Genomic DNA, 19985 nt, shown 5'->3' on the forward strand with positions numbered 1-19985 from the left:
GTTAATACAACTGCTGTACTGCTGTAGAAACAGTATGAAGATTTCTTTAAAAACTGGAAATAGTCCTACCATGTGATCCAGCAATCCCACCACTGGGCATATACCCAAAAGATATGAACCCATTTAATTAAAGAGACACGTGCAACACCATGTTTATAGCAGCAGTTTTCACAACAGCTAAAATGTGGATTTAACCAAACATCCATCATCACATAGAAAGATAAAGAAAATGTGATAAAGGGGCCAGTACTGTGGTATAGTAGGATACGCATCTGCCTATAGTGCCGGCATCCTGTATGGACGCCTATTCATGTTCCTGCTGCTCCTCTTCCATTCCAGCGCTCTGTTAACGGTATGCAGAAACAGTGGTTGATGGCCTAAGTGCTTGGGCCCCTGATCCACACTGGAGACCCAGATGAAGCTCCTGCTTCCTGGCTTTGGATCCGTCCAGCTCTGGCCATTGTGGCCATTTGGGGAGTGAACCAGGGGATGGAAGACCTTTCTCTCTGTCTCTCCCTCTCTCTGTCTCTCTGCTTCTCAAATAAATGAATAAATAAAATCTTTAAAATAAGAAAATGATATATATGTAAATAGAATATTATTCAGCTATAAAAAGGAATTAAATTCTACCATTTGCATCAAAATGGATGCAACTGGAGGATATTATTGAATGAAATAATCTGGATATAGAAGTACAAATACCACCTGTCATTCTTTACATGTGTGAGCTAAAATTTAAAATGAAAATAAATCAAAAACCAAAAACAAAATCCTGTACATATCAGTATTGCTGCAAATATAATTTTATCAAACTTTGCTTTATATCATTGTTAAATCAATGTTGAAGAACAATATACTACTATAATTGCAATGTTCTGTGATTATTTTAAAGCTTACTATATATGAGTGAATTAGTCATATTTTCATTTAATTATTGTTTATAGCCTTGTCTGCATTCCCACTGAACATTCCCACAGGGTCTTTTTATAGTTCACCTGTTAAACTCTATTTAGTGGAGGAGTAAGCCTTTGACTTTAGTGTCAATTAAAAATGTTAACTTAAAAACGAATGAAAGTAAGAAAAGAACCAGGAAGGAAGGAAAGAAGGAAGGGAGGGAGGGAGAAGAGGAGAGGAGGGAGGGAGGGAGGGAAGGAGGGAGGGAGGGAGGGAGGAAGCAGAAGAGGAGAGGAATATTAAGGAAAGGAAAATTAAGAATCATTATTAGAATTTTATCTATGAACTACATTGAATCTGTTCTCTTTGTATTAACATCACATTCACAAGAGAATTGTGTTGTAGAATTATCATGCATTTGCTGTTACCCCGAGAATCTAATGTATTAATAAATTCCTTAAAAAGTATTTGAGAGGGACCAGCAGTATGGTGTAGTGTGTAAAGCCACCATATGGGTGCCAGTTCATGTCCTGGCTGCTCTATTTCTGATCCAGCTCCCTGCTCATGACCTGGGAAAAGTAGAGGGAGACGGCCCAAGTGTTGGGAAACCTGCCACCTACGTGGAAATCCTGGGTGAAGCTCCTGGCTCCCTGCTTTCAGATGGTCTAGCGCTGGCCTTTCTGGCCATCTGGGGAGTGAACCGGCAGGTGGAAGAAATTCTCCCTATGTCTCCCTATCTCTGGCTTTCAAAATAAATTTAAAAATTATTTAAAATATTTGAGAATAAACTTAGCCAAGTATGCAAAAGACATATACTGAAAACTACAAAACTTTGTTGAAAGAAATTAAAGAAAACATAAATTAATGGAAGGACATCCCAGGTTCATAGAAGAGAGGTACTACCCAAGGTAATCACAAAGTCAATTCAATCACTATCAAAATCCCAAAGGCACTTTTTGAAAAAATAGTGCAAATGATTCTAAAATTCATTTGGAATCTCAAAGAACTGAAAAAACTTAAGAAAGAAGAATAAAAGCTGGAGGCCTCTTTTTTTTGTTTTGTTTTAAAGATTTATTTTATTTTACTAATTTGAAAGACAGAGTTATAGCGGGAGGGAGGGAGAGAGCGAGGGAGGGGAGAGAGAGAGAGAGAGAGAGAGAATATCTCTTCTATCTGCTGGTTCACTCCCCAAGTGGCCACAATGGCTGGAGCTGAGCCAATCTGAAGCCAGGATCCAGGAGCTTCTTCCAGGTCTCCCACATGGGCACAGAGGTCCAAAGACTTGGGCCATCTTCTACTGCTTTCCCAGGCCATAGCAGAGAGTAGGATCGGAAGAGGAGCAGCTGGGACTCGAACTGGCACCCATATGGGAAGCAGGTACTATGCTAGGCTTAACCTACTATGCCACAGCACCAGCTCCAGCCTCACACTTCTTGACTTCAAAAGTTACTACAAAGCTACAGTCATCAAAACAATATGCTACTGACCTATAGACTAATAGAACACAATATTGAACCTATAAATGAACTTAGATTTATAAAATCAATATAAATCTTCAACAGAAAGGCTAACAATGGAGTACAGATAGTTTCTTCAACAAACAGTGGTTGGAAAACTGAGTGACCAGATATAAAATAATGAGTTGGACCTTTATTTCCTATCATATACAACCCTTCTTTCATATCATATATAAAAATTAACTAAAAACCCAAAACCATGAAATTCCTGGAAGCAAGCATGAAGACAAAGGCTCATGACACTGGATTTAGCAAAGCTTTCTTGGCTATAACACGGAAAGCGTAGGTAGCAAGTTCAGTACAGTCAGATGGGACGACATCCCCAGCAAAGCAAACCACAGTGTGAAAAAATGTTTACAGACTACAAATGTAATGAGGGGTCAATAGCCAGGATATCTAACCAAGTTCTGCCACTAAACAAGGAAAACCCCCAAAATATCCTGATTAATGAATGGAAAAAAGACTTGCACATTTCTCTAAAGATAGAGATGGTGTCGAGTTTTCCCTCCCACCTACCCATCATCAAAAACAGCTGAACTGAAATGTTGCTGAGGATGTAAAAAATATGGATACATCACTCCTGGTGATAAGACAAGGCATGGAGCCTGCATACTCAAAGGGAATCTTTTCCTCAAATTTGAGAAAGCACTAAAACCATGCTTTATTATGGCAATGGTATGCACTGGTATACTTGACTTTGTGCACACCTAAAGAAATAATAGAGGAAACCATAAAATGTCCTATTGACTTTTAATAAGTTTTAGCAAAGGAGAAATGGAAACCACTATAGAATTAGTGCATGCAATGAGAACTAAATGAAACTGATTATGTGTGAAATATATATTTTAACGGGATCACAGTTTTATGGGAATATTTTAAGGAACAATTATCTAAAAATTGCTGCATTTAATTATTTTAAAATACACTTATAATAACCTAGAGAAAAGGAGGTGCTAAAGTCATCATTGGCAGTCCCTACTGTAATTTACAAGAGACTATATTTAAATATGAGCTTGAAGATCGTCAGAGTTGCCCAATATTGCATCAGAGCCTATATTTTGCTCATGAACCTGGGGTTGCTGGTCTTCCCGCACTGCCCAGCCATCTGCTGTGCAGGCTGCCACTTCCAGGGTGACACTAAGATTTTAGAGTCTCTGGACTTTCAAGAGCCATCGTTATTCTTTCCAGTTTCTGGAACCCAAGGACCCAGCCAGGTTCCTGAGCCTGCATGGGTCAAGGAACAAAGGCTACATGCTATTCCTGTATGAGAAATGCTCCACTTCGGTTCTAAGATACCCAACATCTTTCCAATTAGCTTAAAAAAAGACAAATGTTTTCAAAACAACTTACATTACATTTTGCTTACAGAAATGTCTTTTAAGATGTTTTTAATTGGCAAATAATATGAGCACAATACTCAAAGACTATTTTAATGATTCCATTTGCCTGTCACAGCAGCTGTGCAGAGAGACATTACTGTCCTCAAAATAATATGAAACCAGGCTTCAAACAGCCTCAAACAATAGGTGCTAATCAAAAACAAAAACAAAAGAAAGGAAATCCTGATATTTCTACTAAATGGTTTGCTTTGATTCTGACTTAAATAAATCCTTGTAACCTTTAAAGTGCCACAAGTCACAAGTGTCCAAATTCCTTCCATGTTGGAAAAAGAGAACAAGTGCTCCCTCCTGTCCTGGGGCCCTGCAGCCACATACTCCCTTCTCTCCCTTCACAGCCAACTGGTGGGAAGCAGAACTCCCTGTCTCCGCCCTGCACCTTGCTAAACTCTAACTTCTAAAATAAGATGCTAAAGGATTTCTTCTCTCCCTCGTTCCTGATCCCTTCTTAAGCTGCTGAATTCTGTTCAGCTGAGAACACTTTGGAGTTCGGGCAGGAAGTGCTGTCAGGAGCCGATTCCCTAATACGGATTCTGGGATCAGCTGTGGCTTGTTACAGGAATCGCAAACAGAGTCAACGTACTCCTGAGAACTTTCTCTCCAGACCCTCTGGGGCCCTCATTTCCCTCATGGCGCCACCCCCTATTGTCTCAGACAAGCCTTCCTTTCTAATGCCAAGATGGCATCCTCAGATCCTCTCAAGTTCCAGCAACCTCAGCTCCACCAGGGTGAGGGATTGCCAACACTGAAGCCCCACTCAGTGGGCAGGGGGCCATCTCCTCACTTAAGCTATGGGGCCAGGCCCTGTCTCAGCTGGTTGTCGTCTACCTTCAGTCCCTATCTTAACCTCTGCCCCAAATTAAGCGTGGTTGACCTCTCCCTGCTTCTCCAGTGTGCTCCTTTTCTGCTTCTGTAACCATATCCTCTCAGCAATGGTCACTACTACCACAGCACGCCTATCTCAGGCTCCTTGGTAGACACAGTATTTCTCCAGCTCCTCTAAAATATTGGCACGACTCTTGATTTTCCCTCTCCTCTTTCTACTCTCACCCTTGGCTGCACATTGGAATCACAAGGAAGCTTCTACCCGTTAGTAAATCTGGTTTGTTTTCAAACAGCCTCAGTGAATGGATTGTGTAGGTGGGTGGCCCAGATGTCAAAGCTTCCCAAGTGTCTCTATGTGTAGCCAGGGTTGAGAACCCTGGGGGTCTTACAATCACCAGGTCTTCAAAACCCTGGTGGAGCACCTGCCCCAGCTCTCCCTCACTGCTGTGGCTCTATCCAGGTCTTGATTATTGACCATTCATCTCTCTCTCTCTCTCTCTCTCTCTCTCTCTCTCCAGACCACTCTTCATGCATCATCAAAGTTGCTTTAGATCACCTGAAGGCCATCACTGTCTCTCTTCTCGATTTGAGTTTCTGAGCAAGCTACTCCCTGGCTGTTGCAGGTGCAATGCCTCGCTACATGGTAGACTCACCATACTCAGTCCCCAGGGTTTTGCACCTGTCATTTCCCCTGCTGGCACCCACTGTCCGACCCATCCTTCCCCACCCCCTCAGTTTTATTCTCATTTTGCCACGTGACTTTTTTTATATCTTAGAAGTAATGATTCAATGGTAAAATGATTTCAACAATTCCTGAATACCTACAAGGAACAAACTTCCTTCTGGTTTTGCTCTCCCTAGTGGGAAGCTTCCCCCAGCTACTTCTGGTGCACCTTCATCTCCAAGTGTTAGACTTACAACTGTGGGTAATAATGATGGCAAAGTGCTTCAGTGATGACAAAGTACGCACTTGATCATCAAAATTATCTGGGGAGGGAAGAGATTAACTATATGCTCAAGGCCCTTCAGAAATTGAATGTTTACATTATAATTATCTATAGTCACCCCACTGTGCAACAGAACACCAGAGCTTCTCCCTCCTCTCCACGCTGTTAACTTTAGTGAAGCAGTTAAGAAGCTTGTTAGGATGCCTACATGCCGCAGAGGCGCGCCAGGATTTCATCACTGGCTGTGGCTCTTTATTCCAGCTCCCGTTGATGTGGGCCTTGGGAGGCATCAGTGATGGCTTCAGTGGCTGAGTTCCTGCCCTCCAAGGCGGGAGACCTGGATTGAGTTTCTGGCTCCTAACTTTGGATCCCTGTCCAGCCACTGTGGGCATTTGGAGAGTTCCCAGAGAGAGGGCTCTTGCACGCTTTTTCTCTGTGTCTCTTGCTCTGTCTGCCCCTCAAACACATACATACAGAAATAACATGAACCCTGTTGAGTCTGTATTCAAAACACAATGGTGGGGCTGGTGCTGGGATGTATCGGGTAGTTACCACCTGCAGTGCCTGCATCCCATTTGCCCCTGCCTCTGTGTAACTCTGCCTTTCAAACCAATAAATCTAAAAAAAAATGGTTCAGAGAAGAATGCTACAAAATCACCATAGAGGAACATAAATGGTCCCCTGAACAGGTATTTTTTTTAATGATTTACTTATTTATTTCAGAAGCAGAATTATAGATGCAGAGAGAGAGAGAGAGAGAGAGAGAGAGAGAGGTCTTCCATCACTAGTTCATTCCTCCAAATGGCCACAACAGCCCACTTTGGGCTGACTCAAAGTCAGGAGCCAGGCAGGAGCTTTCTCCATGCTTCCCACATGGGTGCAGGAGCCCAAGCACTTGGACCAACCTCTGCTGTTTTCCCAGGTGCACCAGCAGGGAGCTGGTTCAGAAATGGAGCTGCTGGGACTCAAATTATTGGTGCCCATATGGGATGCTGGCGCTGCAGGCGAAGGCTTAACCTACTATGCCATAGCACCAGCCCCAGAAATCTTGACTGAGGTATTAAGAAGCCAAACTAGGAATATGTAAAGCGAAAATGAACTTCATGAGCAACTGAAGCCCAGACAGTCAAGGCAGGCATCATGAAATTCTTTTGGCAGTGCTGTGTAAGCTGTGCCTGAGAAGACTAACACACTCTGACAACATTCAAAATCTGAATCACATCCTCCTCACATTTGTACGGTTAGCAAACAACGTCCTGATTGCGGTTTTGGCTTCCTATGCCACAGCCTCCTCACTGACACACACGCACCAGGACCCACTCAGGTCGTCCTGGTCCCACAGCTCCTCACTGACACACACGCACCAGGGCCCACTCAGGCTGTACTGGTACAACTTCCTCACTACACACACGCACCAGGACCCACTCAGGTCGTCCTGGTCCCACAGTTCCTCACTGACACACACGTACCAGGGCCCACTCAGGTCATCCTGGTCCCACAGTTCCTCACTGACACACACGCACCAGGGCCCACTCAGGCTGTACTGGTACAACTTCCTCACTACACACACGCACCAGGACCCACTCAGGACGTACTGGGGCCACAGCTTCCTCACTGATACACACGCACCCAGTGTGACTGAGGTAGCAGCCAGGATTCACTACATCAACTGCCAATGGGGCAGAAGAAGGTTTTTTCCTCGACAATATCAAGGTCTAACTTATTTATTTATTTATTTTTTGACAGGCAGAGTTAGACAGTGAGAGAGAGACAGAGAGAAAGGTCTTCCTTCCATTGGTTCACCCCCAATCCGAAGCCAGGAGCCAGGTGCTTTCTTCTGGTCTCCCATGCGGGTGTAGGGCCCAAGCACTTGGGCCATCCTCCACTGCCTTCCCGGGCCACAGCAGAGAGCTGGACTGGAAGAGGAGCAACAGGGACAGAATCTGGCACCCCAACCGGGACTAGAACCCGGGGTGCCGGCACTGCAGGCCAAGTTAGCCAAGGTCTAACTTATTTATCATACCCTATTAAATGATATTTTACCAGGTGGAGGGCCCTGTGTGTCATCATGGTTTGATTTTTCTTCACATTTTTCAAAGTCTTTTCATCAGGGCCCTGTGGAATGGAGAATTTCAATTTCCCCCTCTTGGTAATCCAAAGAAATGGGTGAGGTTGTGAAAAGCCCACAGCGGGGACTATGGTGGCTGATTCATTTTCATCAGATGACCCAAACATTGCAAGTGAAAAGACATGAAAGCTGGCTTCCAGAAGGTTCATTTGAAATGCTGAGTGTATTTAAACATTGTGGGCGACAAGTGGTCTGTCCTTAACTTTGAAAGAGATGCAGGACGATTCAATTCTTTTTCACTCTGGCGGTAGGGGAAGAAGCCAAGCAGGAGGGGTGGCCGCAGGCATAAAGGCAGGGGTCGCCTGGACAAGTTTCCCTGTCACTGGGCTGTAAGGCCAGCCTCATCCTCATGGGCAGCTGGCATCCTCTGAGTGACTCTGCAAACACGCGGACATTTGCTGATTTTAAAGATTCATCTATCAAAGGGGAGCTTTTAAAATGGAAACTCTGCGTTGGTTTAAACAATGGAGGTGTTATGTTTAATGTGGTTAATGGATGCATGCAATGTTAATCAAAGCCTGAACCTTTAGGGTCTCCAACAAGAAAATGTCAAACAAATACAAATGGATTGGAGTTATTTTTAACTTTTCATTTTTCTTAAAAGGTCATGAAAAGTTAAAAGCAGTTTAGAGTGATGAGAATTTATGATAACATACAAAATATAATTCATTCAAGATGACAAGTGGCACCTATTGATAAGATTTTTGAGCGTCCCACACACACAAAAAATTAAGCTTCCAATAGGCGTATATGTTTCATTTGAAAATAAAGGTTAAAATTGCAAGTGTATCTGAGGAAGAAATGTTATGCAGGCAGCTATAAAATGCCATTGAATAAATTATATCAAAGCCATTCTGATCAATAGATTTGCGACCTTTCAAAATCACTGGAATTCAAAAACAAATAAGGGAAAAATGACCTTTGAGTGTCTGATATGATCTTTCAGCCTGTACTGAATTCCTCTTGTAGAAGCTTTGGCCAGTTGGAACCTCAATCAATGTCTTATGCACATTATCACTGTACGTTACAGGGACCTAGGAAATCCTGACAACCCAGATACTGGTCAGTTGCATCTAACAAGAATCAGTAGCCTCAGGGCTGGTGCTGTGGCGTAGCTGGTAAAACTGCCACCTGCAGCGTCGACATCCCATATGGGAAGTGGTTCAAGTCCCGGCTGCTCCACTTCTGATCCAGCTCTCTGCTATGGCCTGGGAAAGTAGCAGAAGATGGCCCAAGTCCTTGGGCCCCTGTACCTGCATGGGAAACCTAGAAGGTCTTGGCTCTGGATCGGCACAGCTCCGGCTGTCGCAGCCATTTGAGGAGTGAACCATCAGATGGAAGACCTCTCTCTCTGCCTCTGGCTCTCTGTAACTCTGCCTTTCAAATAAATAAATAAATCTTAAAAAAAAAAAAAGAATCGATAGCCTCATAAATGGCCCTTCTTTCTTTCTCCCGTCTTGGCTCCTGTCACATCTGCAGCTTTTAGCTTTCCTCTCAGTTTGGACTTTGTGTCCTTCGCTGGTGTCATATTTACTCATCAGAGAGGGGTCCCAACTCCCTGAGGTCCTGCTGTGTATCTCTGCCTGTGTATTTACAGGAACTTTTCCAGCCTTCCTTGAGTGTAAGGTTGAATAGCAGGTTTTTAAAAAGGTAAACATCAAACTGAATGAAGTAATTCTAACTCTGGGGGAACTATGAAGGGTGGCTCTGCCCAGGCATCAAGAAGACGCAATGTGAAGAACAGGATGGAGGCGTCCCATCCATGCAGTCTGCAGTCTTGTGAATGGGTCTTCATGGAAGGTGCCTCACTAGAGTAACAAGCAATCTGGCCTTCAACTTTCTTCTACTTGAATATTTGATCTCAGACCGCACTACCTATAGCTGTACCGATTTTGACTTTCCAATACCACAAAGTGGCTGGACTCGAAATTTTTTTTTTTTTTAAATTTTTGACAGGCAGAGTGGTTAGTGAGAGAGAGAGAGACAGAGAGAAAGGTCTTCCTTTGCCGTTGGTTCACCCTCCAATGGCCGCCACGGCCAGCGCGCTGATCCGAAGGCAGGAGCCAGGTGCCTCTCTTGGTCTCCCATGGGGTGCAGGGCCCAAGCACTTGGGCCATCCTCCACTGCACTCCCGGGCCATAGCAGAGAGCTGGCCTGGAAGAGGGGCAACTGGGACAGAATCCGGCATCGTGACGGGGACTAGAACCTGGTGTGCCGGTGCTGCTAGGCGGAAGATTAGCCTGTTGAGCCATGGCACCAGCCTGGACTCGAAATTTTATAACTGAAGCTGCAATAGCACTCTTATATAACCTGCAGTTTAAAGCAGTTGGCCAAAATGAGTACAATAAGTTATAATAAATAAGTAAATAAGTAAATAAATAAGTAAATAATAAGTACAATGATATAATAAATAATTAAATAAATAAGTAAAGAAATAAATAAAGCACAATAAGATATAATAAATAAGTAAATAAATAAATAAAACCTTGAGGGAACACTCACCTGGCTCACAGTTCTCTGTCACAATCCCTTCATACAGATGCTCACTGAAGGAAATCTTGACATCTTCTCCTTCCATGTGAACGACCAAGAGACCAGTGGTCGCCCTGCTAGGAACCCCTTGATCTGTAACTCTTAACTGCAGCCACATAGGAAACCTTTCCGGGGATGGACTTTGCTGCAGTTGAATTTCTCCTGTATGGTGGTCAATAGAAAACACTGACTGGGTCTCTGCAAAGCCAAACGTGACGGTTCCATTGGGCCCCAAGTCAAGGTCCTTGGCTCTCAGAATGGCAGCCGTCTGGTTTGGAGGTGACCAGGAGGAGAGAAAAACGTCAAGGGGGTTCTGGTCCCAAACAGGATCATTGTCATTCACGTCAATGACACACACGGTGATAAGTACTGTGGTGCTTCTTGAGCCTTGTGTGCTACGGTCCCTGGCCACTGCCATGAACGTATGCTGAGACCTGGCTTCTCGGTCAAGGGTGTGGCTGGTTCTCACTGTGCCTGCTGTGGGATCAATGGTGAAGGCACCAGAAGCTGCGTCCATCAGAAAATACTCCACTTGCCCATTCAGGCCTTCATCCTCATCCACGGCAGAGAGCACAAGGACCTGCGTCCCCACTTGAGCATCTTCTGTCACCGAGGTCTGGTAATGGAGCGTGGGGAAGGAAGGGCTGTGGTCATTGTCATCCAGAACCCTGATGTGCATCTCCATGGAGGAGCTCCTGGGGGGGACGCCCAGGTCGGAGCACAGGAGGACAAGGGTGAAAGAGCTGATATGCTCCCGGTCCAGAGCCTGAGTGGTTGACAGTTCTCCTGATGTTTCATTAATGGCGAAGTATCCATCAGTATTTCCACCTATTAAACAAGCAAAATGAAAATTCAATTGAACAACAACAAAAAAACGGCAGCCCCTTTCTAGCTCCATATGCATGTGAATTTCTATTAAAGAATACCTCCTGATCATTACATCCTAGCACTTTTGAAGGTACTAGGGACCCAACAGTGAATATGATAAAGTCCCAGACCTTCTGAACGTTTGAAAAATAAATTCTTATTTTTTTTTATTTGAAAGGCAGAGAAACAGAGAGATACGGAGAAGCAGGGAGGGATTCTGTCCTCTTGTTCATGCCCCAAATGTCCACAGCAGCCGGGACAAGGCCAGGCGGAAACCCAAGCCAAGTGTCCCACAAGGCAGAGATGCAGCTCCTTGGGCCACCATCTGCTACTTCTGAGCGTGTGCGTGAGCAGGAACCTGAGTCAGACACAGAGGAGCCAGGACTCAAACCAGGCACTGCTATGTAGGACGTGGGCATCCCAAGTGGTGTCTTAACCACTGTGCCAAATGCTCGCCTCTATGGACTTCTATCAAAGGGATACACAAAATAATATAATTCTGTATGTCCTCACCCAACATGTGTTTTCACTGATTTGCGACAGCAGTGCCTTTTTTTTTTTTTTTTTGCCATTCCCAAAGACAGAGAGAGAATGAGCTCCCATCTCCTGGTTCACTCTACTAAGTGGCTGCAGTAGCTTCCAGCCAGCAACTCAGCCCAGGTCTCCCACGCGGCTGGCAGGAACCCCCACCACTTGAGCCTTCATCACGTACCAGTGTTGTTTCCCATGGGCACCTCCACCTTCATGTTCAAGAGTAACAGATTATAATTACAATCTCCTTGTATATTTCTGAGGGCTTGGCAAAAATGCTTTGTATATATTTCATTTAGTCTTCATAATATTATTCTAAAGATTGGGGTTAACATGAAATATTTGTACATCTTTAGGAAAGAGAGGAGCTGGCAAGCTCCAAACACAAAGAAAAGATAAGGAAACGGAAAGCCTAACTGAGTGGTTGGATCAGTTAATGCGGTGCATGTGTTTAAACACTGCACTGGACACCATCCACAACTTTTATATTCACATATTTTCCTCGTGGGATTATTAAAACATGTTTTATTGAAATAAAACAAGGATCAGGGATAAGAACCAAGATACAATGTTCATTTTTAGATGTCTACCAGAAATGAACAGATTATGGTAATGTTTTCCAGTGTTGCTCATTACATATCTTATGCCAATTACACTACTACAGGGAGCTTCCTCTTCTACATTCCTATGGTACTTTGTGCATGAGTTGTAAGACTTTCGTAAAAATGAGTGGGACACTTGCCACTTTCTTCCACAAAGTAGGCAAGGGCAATGTTTCACTCATCTCTGTATCCTTCAAACAACATACCTTTACTGTCTTCCATGGTACTACATAGAACAAAGGTCAAAATTGAACACAGGGATAAAGAGCTTTCAAAGACATTTTTAAATAAACCTGAAAGTTAACATGGAAAGATGTGGTTTAGTGGGCCAGTGTGGTGGTACAGTGAGTTAAGCCGCCACCTGCGATGCCAGCATCCCCTATGGGGGCTGGTTCAAGCCTTGGCTTCTTTAATTCCAATCCAACTTCCTGGAATGCACCTGGGAAAGCAGCAGAAAATGGCCAAGTGCTTGGGCCGCTGCCGCCCACTGGGAAACCTCAACAGAGTTCCAGGCTCCTGGCTTTGGACTGGCCCAGTTCCAGTCATTGTGGCCATTTGGGGAGAGAAACAGTGGATGCATTCTATCTGTCTTTCTCTCTAACTTTGCCTTTCAAATAAATAAATAAATAAATCCATTCTTAAGTAAGATTTGGTTCAAAGATTGGTAAGCCATTAACTTGGATGAAAAGCAGGACAAAAGAGCCAGTATAGGTTCAATAGTGTGGGAACTGAATGGAGTCCAAGTACCAGAGGCATTTGGGGACAGAGAGGAATGGAATTCAGAGAAAAACCAAAGCAACAGCTCATGTTGGGGCTCAGGATCGGGGTCCCGCATTTACACTTCTAAGACATCCCTGCAAAAGTAGAGATAGACAAGCTCACATTTCTGTGGTATTTGTAGTTGATAAAGAGATGCACTCGGCAAACGTTTAATGAGCACCGGCTGTCTACCAAGTATGTGCTTGACATTGGGACCATAAGGAGAGTGAGACACGAACCCATTCTCAAGAGTTTATCATTTAGGAGGCAGGCAAGACTGACCCAGACACTAAAGTGAGTTTAGGAAGAGAACTGAAGCATCAAGGTCAAAGCTCGATGAGATAACAGGAAGTGTAGGAGGCTGTTAGTCATCTGTACTTGAGCAATGAAGAGGTTCTGAAATAATGTGTGCATGAAGGGAGTAGACTCACTCAAATAGAGTAAGGATATAAAACAAGGAAGGAGTAAGGGAGGAAGGATACAAGACTGGGCTTAGGTCTATGAGTGAAGGATGTTTAGATCATTTTTTAAAGATTTACCTATTTATCTGAAAGAGTTACAGAGAGAGAAGGAGAGATAGAGAGATCTTCCATCCTTTGGTTCACTCCCTAGATGGCCACAATGGCCAGGCTGAAGCCAGGAACCAGGAGCTTCTTCTGGGTCTCCCATGTGGATGCAGGGGACCGAGTACTGAGGCCATCTTTCACTGCTTTTCTCAGGCCATTAGCAGGGAGCTGGATTGGGAGTGAAGCAGTCAGGACACAAACTGGAGCCCATATTAGGCCCGAATCACAGGTAGGGAGTCATAGATGGCAGCTTTACCAACTACATCACAACACCAGGCCCTGTAGGTCATTCTTAAAATGAAGTGTGCATATGTCTGGGGTTACATTAAGCTCTCCAGGGAGTACCTGGGATCAGGTAGCTTTAAGGTGATTCCTAGAAGTTCAGCTTACATACCCTTGTAGGTAAAACTGCTCACCTGGGATCACAGGGTTTAGCTTCCCCATATTCACCTTTACAGTTGCCCTTCTCACGAACTAAAAAAGAGCCTTGACTTTCACCCAAGTAAATGGCTGCCAGGTTAAGGGGGCGTTTCCAATGTTGGTGTTGGATGTGGAAATAGTCACTAACTTTAATGCCTAGGGAAAACCATCCTTTTCTGATTAAAAGTCTTTCTCTCAACTAAATCCCAGGACCTATTCAGGTTTCTAAGGAATAACTATATGAATCTTTTGAACATGTAACTCAGAAGGAATTCAAAGACTAAATATACTTCTGTAACAATAATCTTTTCCCCATTTTAAAAAAATATGAGCAAGGACTCTCCATGCTTACAACTGTAATAAAGAAAAACAGCAACAGACTTGATGTTGTACCTTGTCTTACTCTAGCAGACAGGAGTCCCCAGATTCATAAACTACTTGGAAAAATTAACTCATCAGTCTCATGAAGAAATGTATTACTGGGGCCAGCACTGTGGTGTAGTAGGTAAAACCGCCAGCTGCAGTGTTGGCATCCCATACAGGTGCTGGTTCAAGTCCCAGCTGCTCCACTTCTGAAACAGCTCTCTGTTATGGCCTGGGAAAGCAGTACAAGATGGCCCAAGTCCTTGGGCCCCTGCACCCATGTGGGAGACTTGGAAGAAGCTCCTGGCTCCTGGCTTCGGATTGGTGCAGCTCTGGCGATTGCAGCCATTTGGGGAGTGAGCCAGCGGATGGAAGACCTCTCTCTTTCTGCCTCTGCCTCTCTGTAACTCTGCCTCTCAAATAAATAAATAAATCTTAAAAAAAAAGAAATGCATTTCCAATTCAACTTTACTTTTTACATCATTATTAATTTATCAAAATTTGAAATATAATTTTGCTATTTCAATCTTACAGCAATTATAATAATTTAATCCAAAATAATTTTGAAACTTGGGCCCTATAGTCTCTGGAAAAATCTTAAAAATTTTAAATTTTTCTTTCTCTTTCTGTCCCGCCACCATCCCTGCCCCACCCTGTAATTCTGCATTCCAAATAAATAATTTTTTTTTAGCATAACATGGGAGCCTGTGCTGTGGCATGGCAGGTTAAGCCCATGTCTGCAGTGCCGGCATCCCATATGGGCACCAATTTCAGACCCAGCTGCTCTTCTTCTGATCCAGCTTTCTGCTATGGCCTGGGAAAGCAGTAGATGGTCCAAGTGCTTGGACCCTGCACCTGTGTGGGAGACCCAGAAGAAGCTCCTGGTTTCTGGCTTCAGATTGGTCCAGTTCTGGCTGTTGCAGCCATTTTGGGAGTGAACTAGTGGATGGAAGATCTCTCTGCTTCTGCCTATCTGTCATTCTGCCTTTCAAATGAATGAATAAATAAATAAATAAATCATAATGCAAACAAGCGAGTCTATGAATGATACTAAATGAAGAGAAGCTACCTGTTCCATCTATACACCCACTAATGTCAGCATAGGAGAAAAGGCCAAAGGAGTTCTCAAGGGCAGAGTTTTAAAGAACTGAGAGCAGTGGCTCAGGGTGGCTGTGCGAAGGAGATCCTTTCAGTTCTTACGGAGCATGTACTTTCCATGAAAATGCAGCAGGTAAGTTAGCAAATACAGAACAGCCACCACAGAGGGTGTGTGTCAATCCCGTTGGGATGGGGAGGGAGGGAAATTATAATTGAAAAGCACTTACCAACTATGTGATAGGTGACAGCTCCATTATTGCCAGCGTCCATATCAGAGGCTAAAACGGTACAGACTACCCCTGGCTCTCGGTTTTCCGGAATCTCAATGGCATGACTGGGGACGATGAACTCTGGGGCATGGTCATTTACATCTTCAACGGTGCAGAGAACTGTGGCGGTGCCGGACAATGAAGGGACTCCCCCGTCCCGCACAAGTACTGATGGGAACACAAAGACGGCATGGGTTGTGCTCATTAATTCATACCCAAAATATATTATTCTAATGAGACAGCATCAGATTACACTAATCGAGTGGCACCAGGTCCATCAAATTTTATGTAAAGACATCCACTGAAATGTAAAATTTCACCACTCAACTTTTTGGTTTTGAGCACACTCAAAAGATCTCTTACCTCGAAGGGTGAAAACTTGCTGAACTTCTCTGTCAAACGTTGTGGTTGTCACTACCTCTCCAGTGTCAGGATTTATCTCAAACGAGTCAAATGAAGCACCTGGCATGATTTCAAACCGAAGCTTGGAACTGGTGCCTTTAGGAACACATCAAGAAAATCAGATTATGTTTAGAGAATCTATCTGATTATTTTGCTATTCCTTTTTTTTTTTTTAATGTGTTAGGACATAGGTGAATAAAGTGGGATTCTTAAATAGCCTTCAAAATAAGATTAAAAAAAAAAAAGCTCTTTGGCTGCTCTTGCTAAACAAAAGCCTCATGAGTTAAAATACTTGATTTGTAAAAGTCTTAAGAGACTTACCCACAGTGAATGCTTAGGATTTTTTCCCTCCCATAAAAATTTTCTTATGATTATGCGATTCTATAACATATTCCTGATTACTCCTCTTAACACTCCTGATTGGCACTTGATAACACAAATGCAAGCTTGTAGGGCAAATGACAATTTCTGTGGATGGACCCTGTACTTAAAAGTCCATGCTCAGAAGCTAGTGTTGTGGTGTAGCAGGTAAAGCTACTGCCTGCAATGCCAGCACCCCATGTGGAAGCCAGTCTATCTCCTGGCTGCTCCATTTCCTATCCTGCTCCCTGCTAAAGCAGTGAAAGATGGCCTAAGTGTTTGGGGCCCTGGCACTCATGTGGAAAACCTCAATGAAGCTCCTGGCTCCTGGTTTCTGCCAGGCCTAACCCAGTCTGTTGCAGCCATCTGGGAAGTGATCCAGTGGATGAAGATCTCTCTGTCTCTCCCTCTCCCTCTCTTTGTAACTCTCCTTTCAAATAAATAAATAAATATTTTAAAAAGTCCATGCTTGGGGGCCAGCACTGTGGCGTAGCAAGCCGCCACCTGCAGTGCCAGCATCCCATATGGGCACCAGTTCAAGTCCCTGCTGCTCCACTTCCAATCCAGCTCTCCGCTATGGCCTGGGAAAGCAGTGGAGGATGACCCAAGTCCTTGGACCCCTACACCCATGTGGGAGACCTAGAAGAAGCTCCTGGCTTGGGATAGGAGCAGCCAACTGGGGAGTGAACCAGCAGATGGAAGACCTCTCTCTCTCTGCCTTTCCTTCTCTCTCTGTGTAGCTCTTTCAAATAAATAAATAAATCTTAAAAAATAAAATAAAATAAAACATCCATGCTTAGTTATAGGGCTCTATTCTTCAGATGCAAGTACACAGAGTTGTTTATTGCTTTTTCTTTTGTTTTCTATTGAGTGCTCAGCCTGCTAACTTCAGTGAGCAATGTGGTACCACATTATGATGCATTTTGAAAACATCTCTTCCTGTATTTGCATGGTTTCAGCTAGTGCCTTGTTTCTTCTTCACACCCCTATAATCATCCAGAATATTACATCATCAAACTCAAGAACTCAGAAAATAAAAGACAGATTTTATGGTCTCTTTCCTTCGCCTCAGCATAACTGGAGCTCTGCATCTCCAGCTATGTAGTGACAGCTTTATGACAAGCCCCTCAGTGAGGGATATGTGTGTGTGTGTACACATACAGAGGAGGGCACCTTAAAAGTTTGTGGAAAATGGAATTTAGTTTATTTTTAGTGTAACAAATTTTGAAATTCATGTATAGTCTTTCTATCACCTGCGTTTTCCACAAATTTTTTGGTATATCTGCTCTTAGACCCCAATACCTGCAGTTCCACTTCTCGCCTCTAGAACATCTCTCCGGGATCCTCTTCTTCCCCAACCCAGCCCAGCCCCCGGAACCAACACTTTAGCAAGCTTGCTTGTTTCTGCAGGTTCTCCAGCCTTGTGCCAAAGATTCCCAGCAAAGTCTCAGGCCAGCATCGTCCAAACATCTCTGCTTTCTTGGGCAGCCAACAGTCGACTGGGGCAGGAGAAAACTTCCCAAGATGTGGATTGATCATGGAAGATCACTGTCAGCTGGCAATCTTCCCACATCTCTTGGTCTCCTCTTGGCCATTGAGGTCTCCTACTGAACCCCTCCTGGCTCATGCCCACAGATTATGTCCCTTTCTACACCCCAGATAGGAAGGAGGCAATGGCAAAGGACGTGTTCAGCCTTCTACATCTATCCTCAACTCTACCCTTGCTTTCCGTCTCGGTTGGCAAAAGTAATTCCTCAAATACACTCCCTAGGAGTTTTCCTGTCCGTTCTAATCTTTCTCCTAAAATTTTCCCCTAGGTTATATTCTTCCCTAGCTATAAGAATTAGGCTCCCCCTTCCTCCTTCTAGATAAATTCCTTTTGAAAGTGATAACCATTCTCTGTCGCTATCTTCAAATCAAAGCTCTTCCTAGTTTCCCTTTCTACAGTGATCAGCGACAACTTGGTTATAAAATTGCTGGCCACTTCCACCTCCTGTCTGACGCTGTTGTTTAAACAGACAGAGAGGCAGGGAAGGAAGAAGAGGGGAGCAGCAGTACAAACAGAAACCAAAGTTTAGAAAAATATTTTTGGTTTCTCTATGACATGTCTTTCTCTGACTTTCTGGAGTGGAGTACTTGAGTCTTTTTGTGTATTAAAAACTGGTTTTCTGGCCATCACTTCATTGTCATGTCATAATATACATCCATTCTAGATTCTTCCCAATCGGATGCCTTCCATTTGCTCCCGTATGCACATGACACCTGAGCACTGGGCTTCAGTTATTCATTTTGTTGGCTGATTCATTCCTTAGTGTGCTCATTTATGCAATGCACATTTGCATCTGGGTGCCAGGCACAGGGAAGATATCACAGAATAGTAAGTTACCTAGGTCATCAGAGATGCCCTCTAGTGGGGGATACAATTAATTCAATGAGTTGACAGAATGCATGACCACATACATGAAATCACGTGGGAAGTGGATCAAGGAAGGCTTATCTCAGGTGCAGTGTGTTCATTAATTATCTCATTCAACAACCAGATGTAGAGTGATGGTAGGTGCCAAAGGACCAAGCCAAGTACTAAGAACATGGCTGCAGATAAGATAACCAATTGTCTACCCTCCTGGGAATGAGAGTATGGCATGGAAAACAGAGAAGCAACTTGGATTCTACGTAAACTCAGTTGCCTTCTATGTAACCTGAGATCCTAAAGATGAGTAAGAGCTAATGACTATGAGGGAATGGTGTTGGAATGCACTCCAGCTACAATTCTGATACGTACTGAATGATCTCAGTCATTTGTAACCAAGTTGATGTCACAGAGGTACAGAGTAGGAGGTAGAAAGGGATGGGAAAAAGCTGATTAACTCAGACAGAAGAAGTCCTGGTATTCTACTGAGGAGTGGGGTGATTATAGATAATGATAATATACTGTGCATTTTCTTAAAAAGAAACACTCAAAGAAAGGATTTTGAGTGTTTTCTCATAAGGAAATGATACATGTTTGGGGAGATAGATATGTTTATAGCAATTTGAACATTGCACAATGCATACATGTATTGAAACATCATATGGTTCCCCATAAATATGACAATTCTGTGCAAATACATAACATCTGAACACCTTACACAGCCTACAACATCCCAGATTCTGTGACCGTGGCTTATTTCCCCAACAGCTTCTCACGAACTTGCTCCCCTGCATTACTCCTGGCTCAGTGGCTTCCCTCCTGTTCTCCGAATGGGCCACGTTTCTTCCGGTTGAGCGTCCGTGTTCACAGTTCCCTCCGCCTGCTCCTCTATCTGTTATTCACACGGAGAGCTAGCTGTTAAACTCTTGCCTCCCAGACCTCAATCCATTCCTCTATCCTCCTCCTTGTGACTCAGGGCCCTGGGAACGTGCAGACTGCAGTTCTTGGAGGCCAGCAGGGGTCTCCATCCCCCAGGAACGATTGGCCACAGAGACACTGTAGGAAACTGAGAGACAGAGAGGGGGGAAGCAGGGCTTC

At 43.9% G+C, this 19985-nt stretch overlaps 1 protein-coding gene across 1 annotated transcript in view; it reads right to left on the reverse strand.

Moving 5' to 3' along the window:
- DCHS2 (dachsous cadherin-related 2) overlaps nt 1-19985 on the reverse strand; it is a 315764-nt gene that overhangs the window by 47337 nt on the left and 248442 nt on the right. Inside the window, exons 12-14 of the mRNA XM_062199052.1 lie at nt 16079-16213; nt 15674-15883; nt 10211-11068 (exon numbers count right to left, since the gene is read on the reverse strand). Of these exons, the coding sequence (XP_062055036.1) occupies nt 10211-11068; nt 15674-15883; nt 16079-16213 (1203 nt within the window). The remainder of the gene's footprint in view (nt 1-10210; nt 11069-15673; nt 15884-16078; nt 16214-19985) is intronic.

This window comes from Lepus europaeus, chromosome 8 (genome assembly GCF_033115175.1).
Source record: "Lepus europaeus isolate LE1 chromosome 8, mLepTim1.pri, whole genome shotgun sequence".
Taxonomy (NCBI): domain Eukaryota; kingdom Metazoa; phylum Chordata; class Mammalia; order Lagomorpha; family Leporidae; genus Lepus; species Lepus europaeus.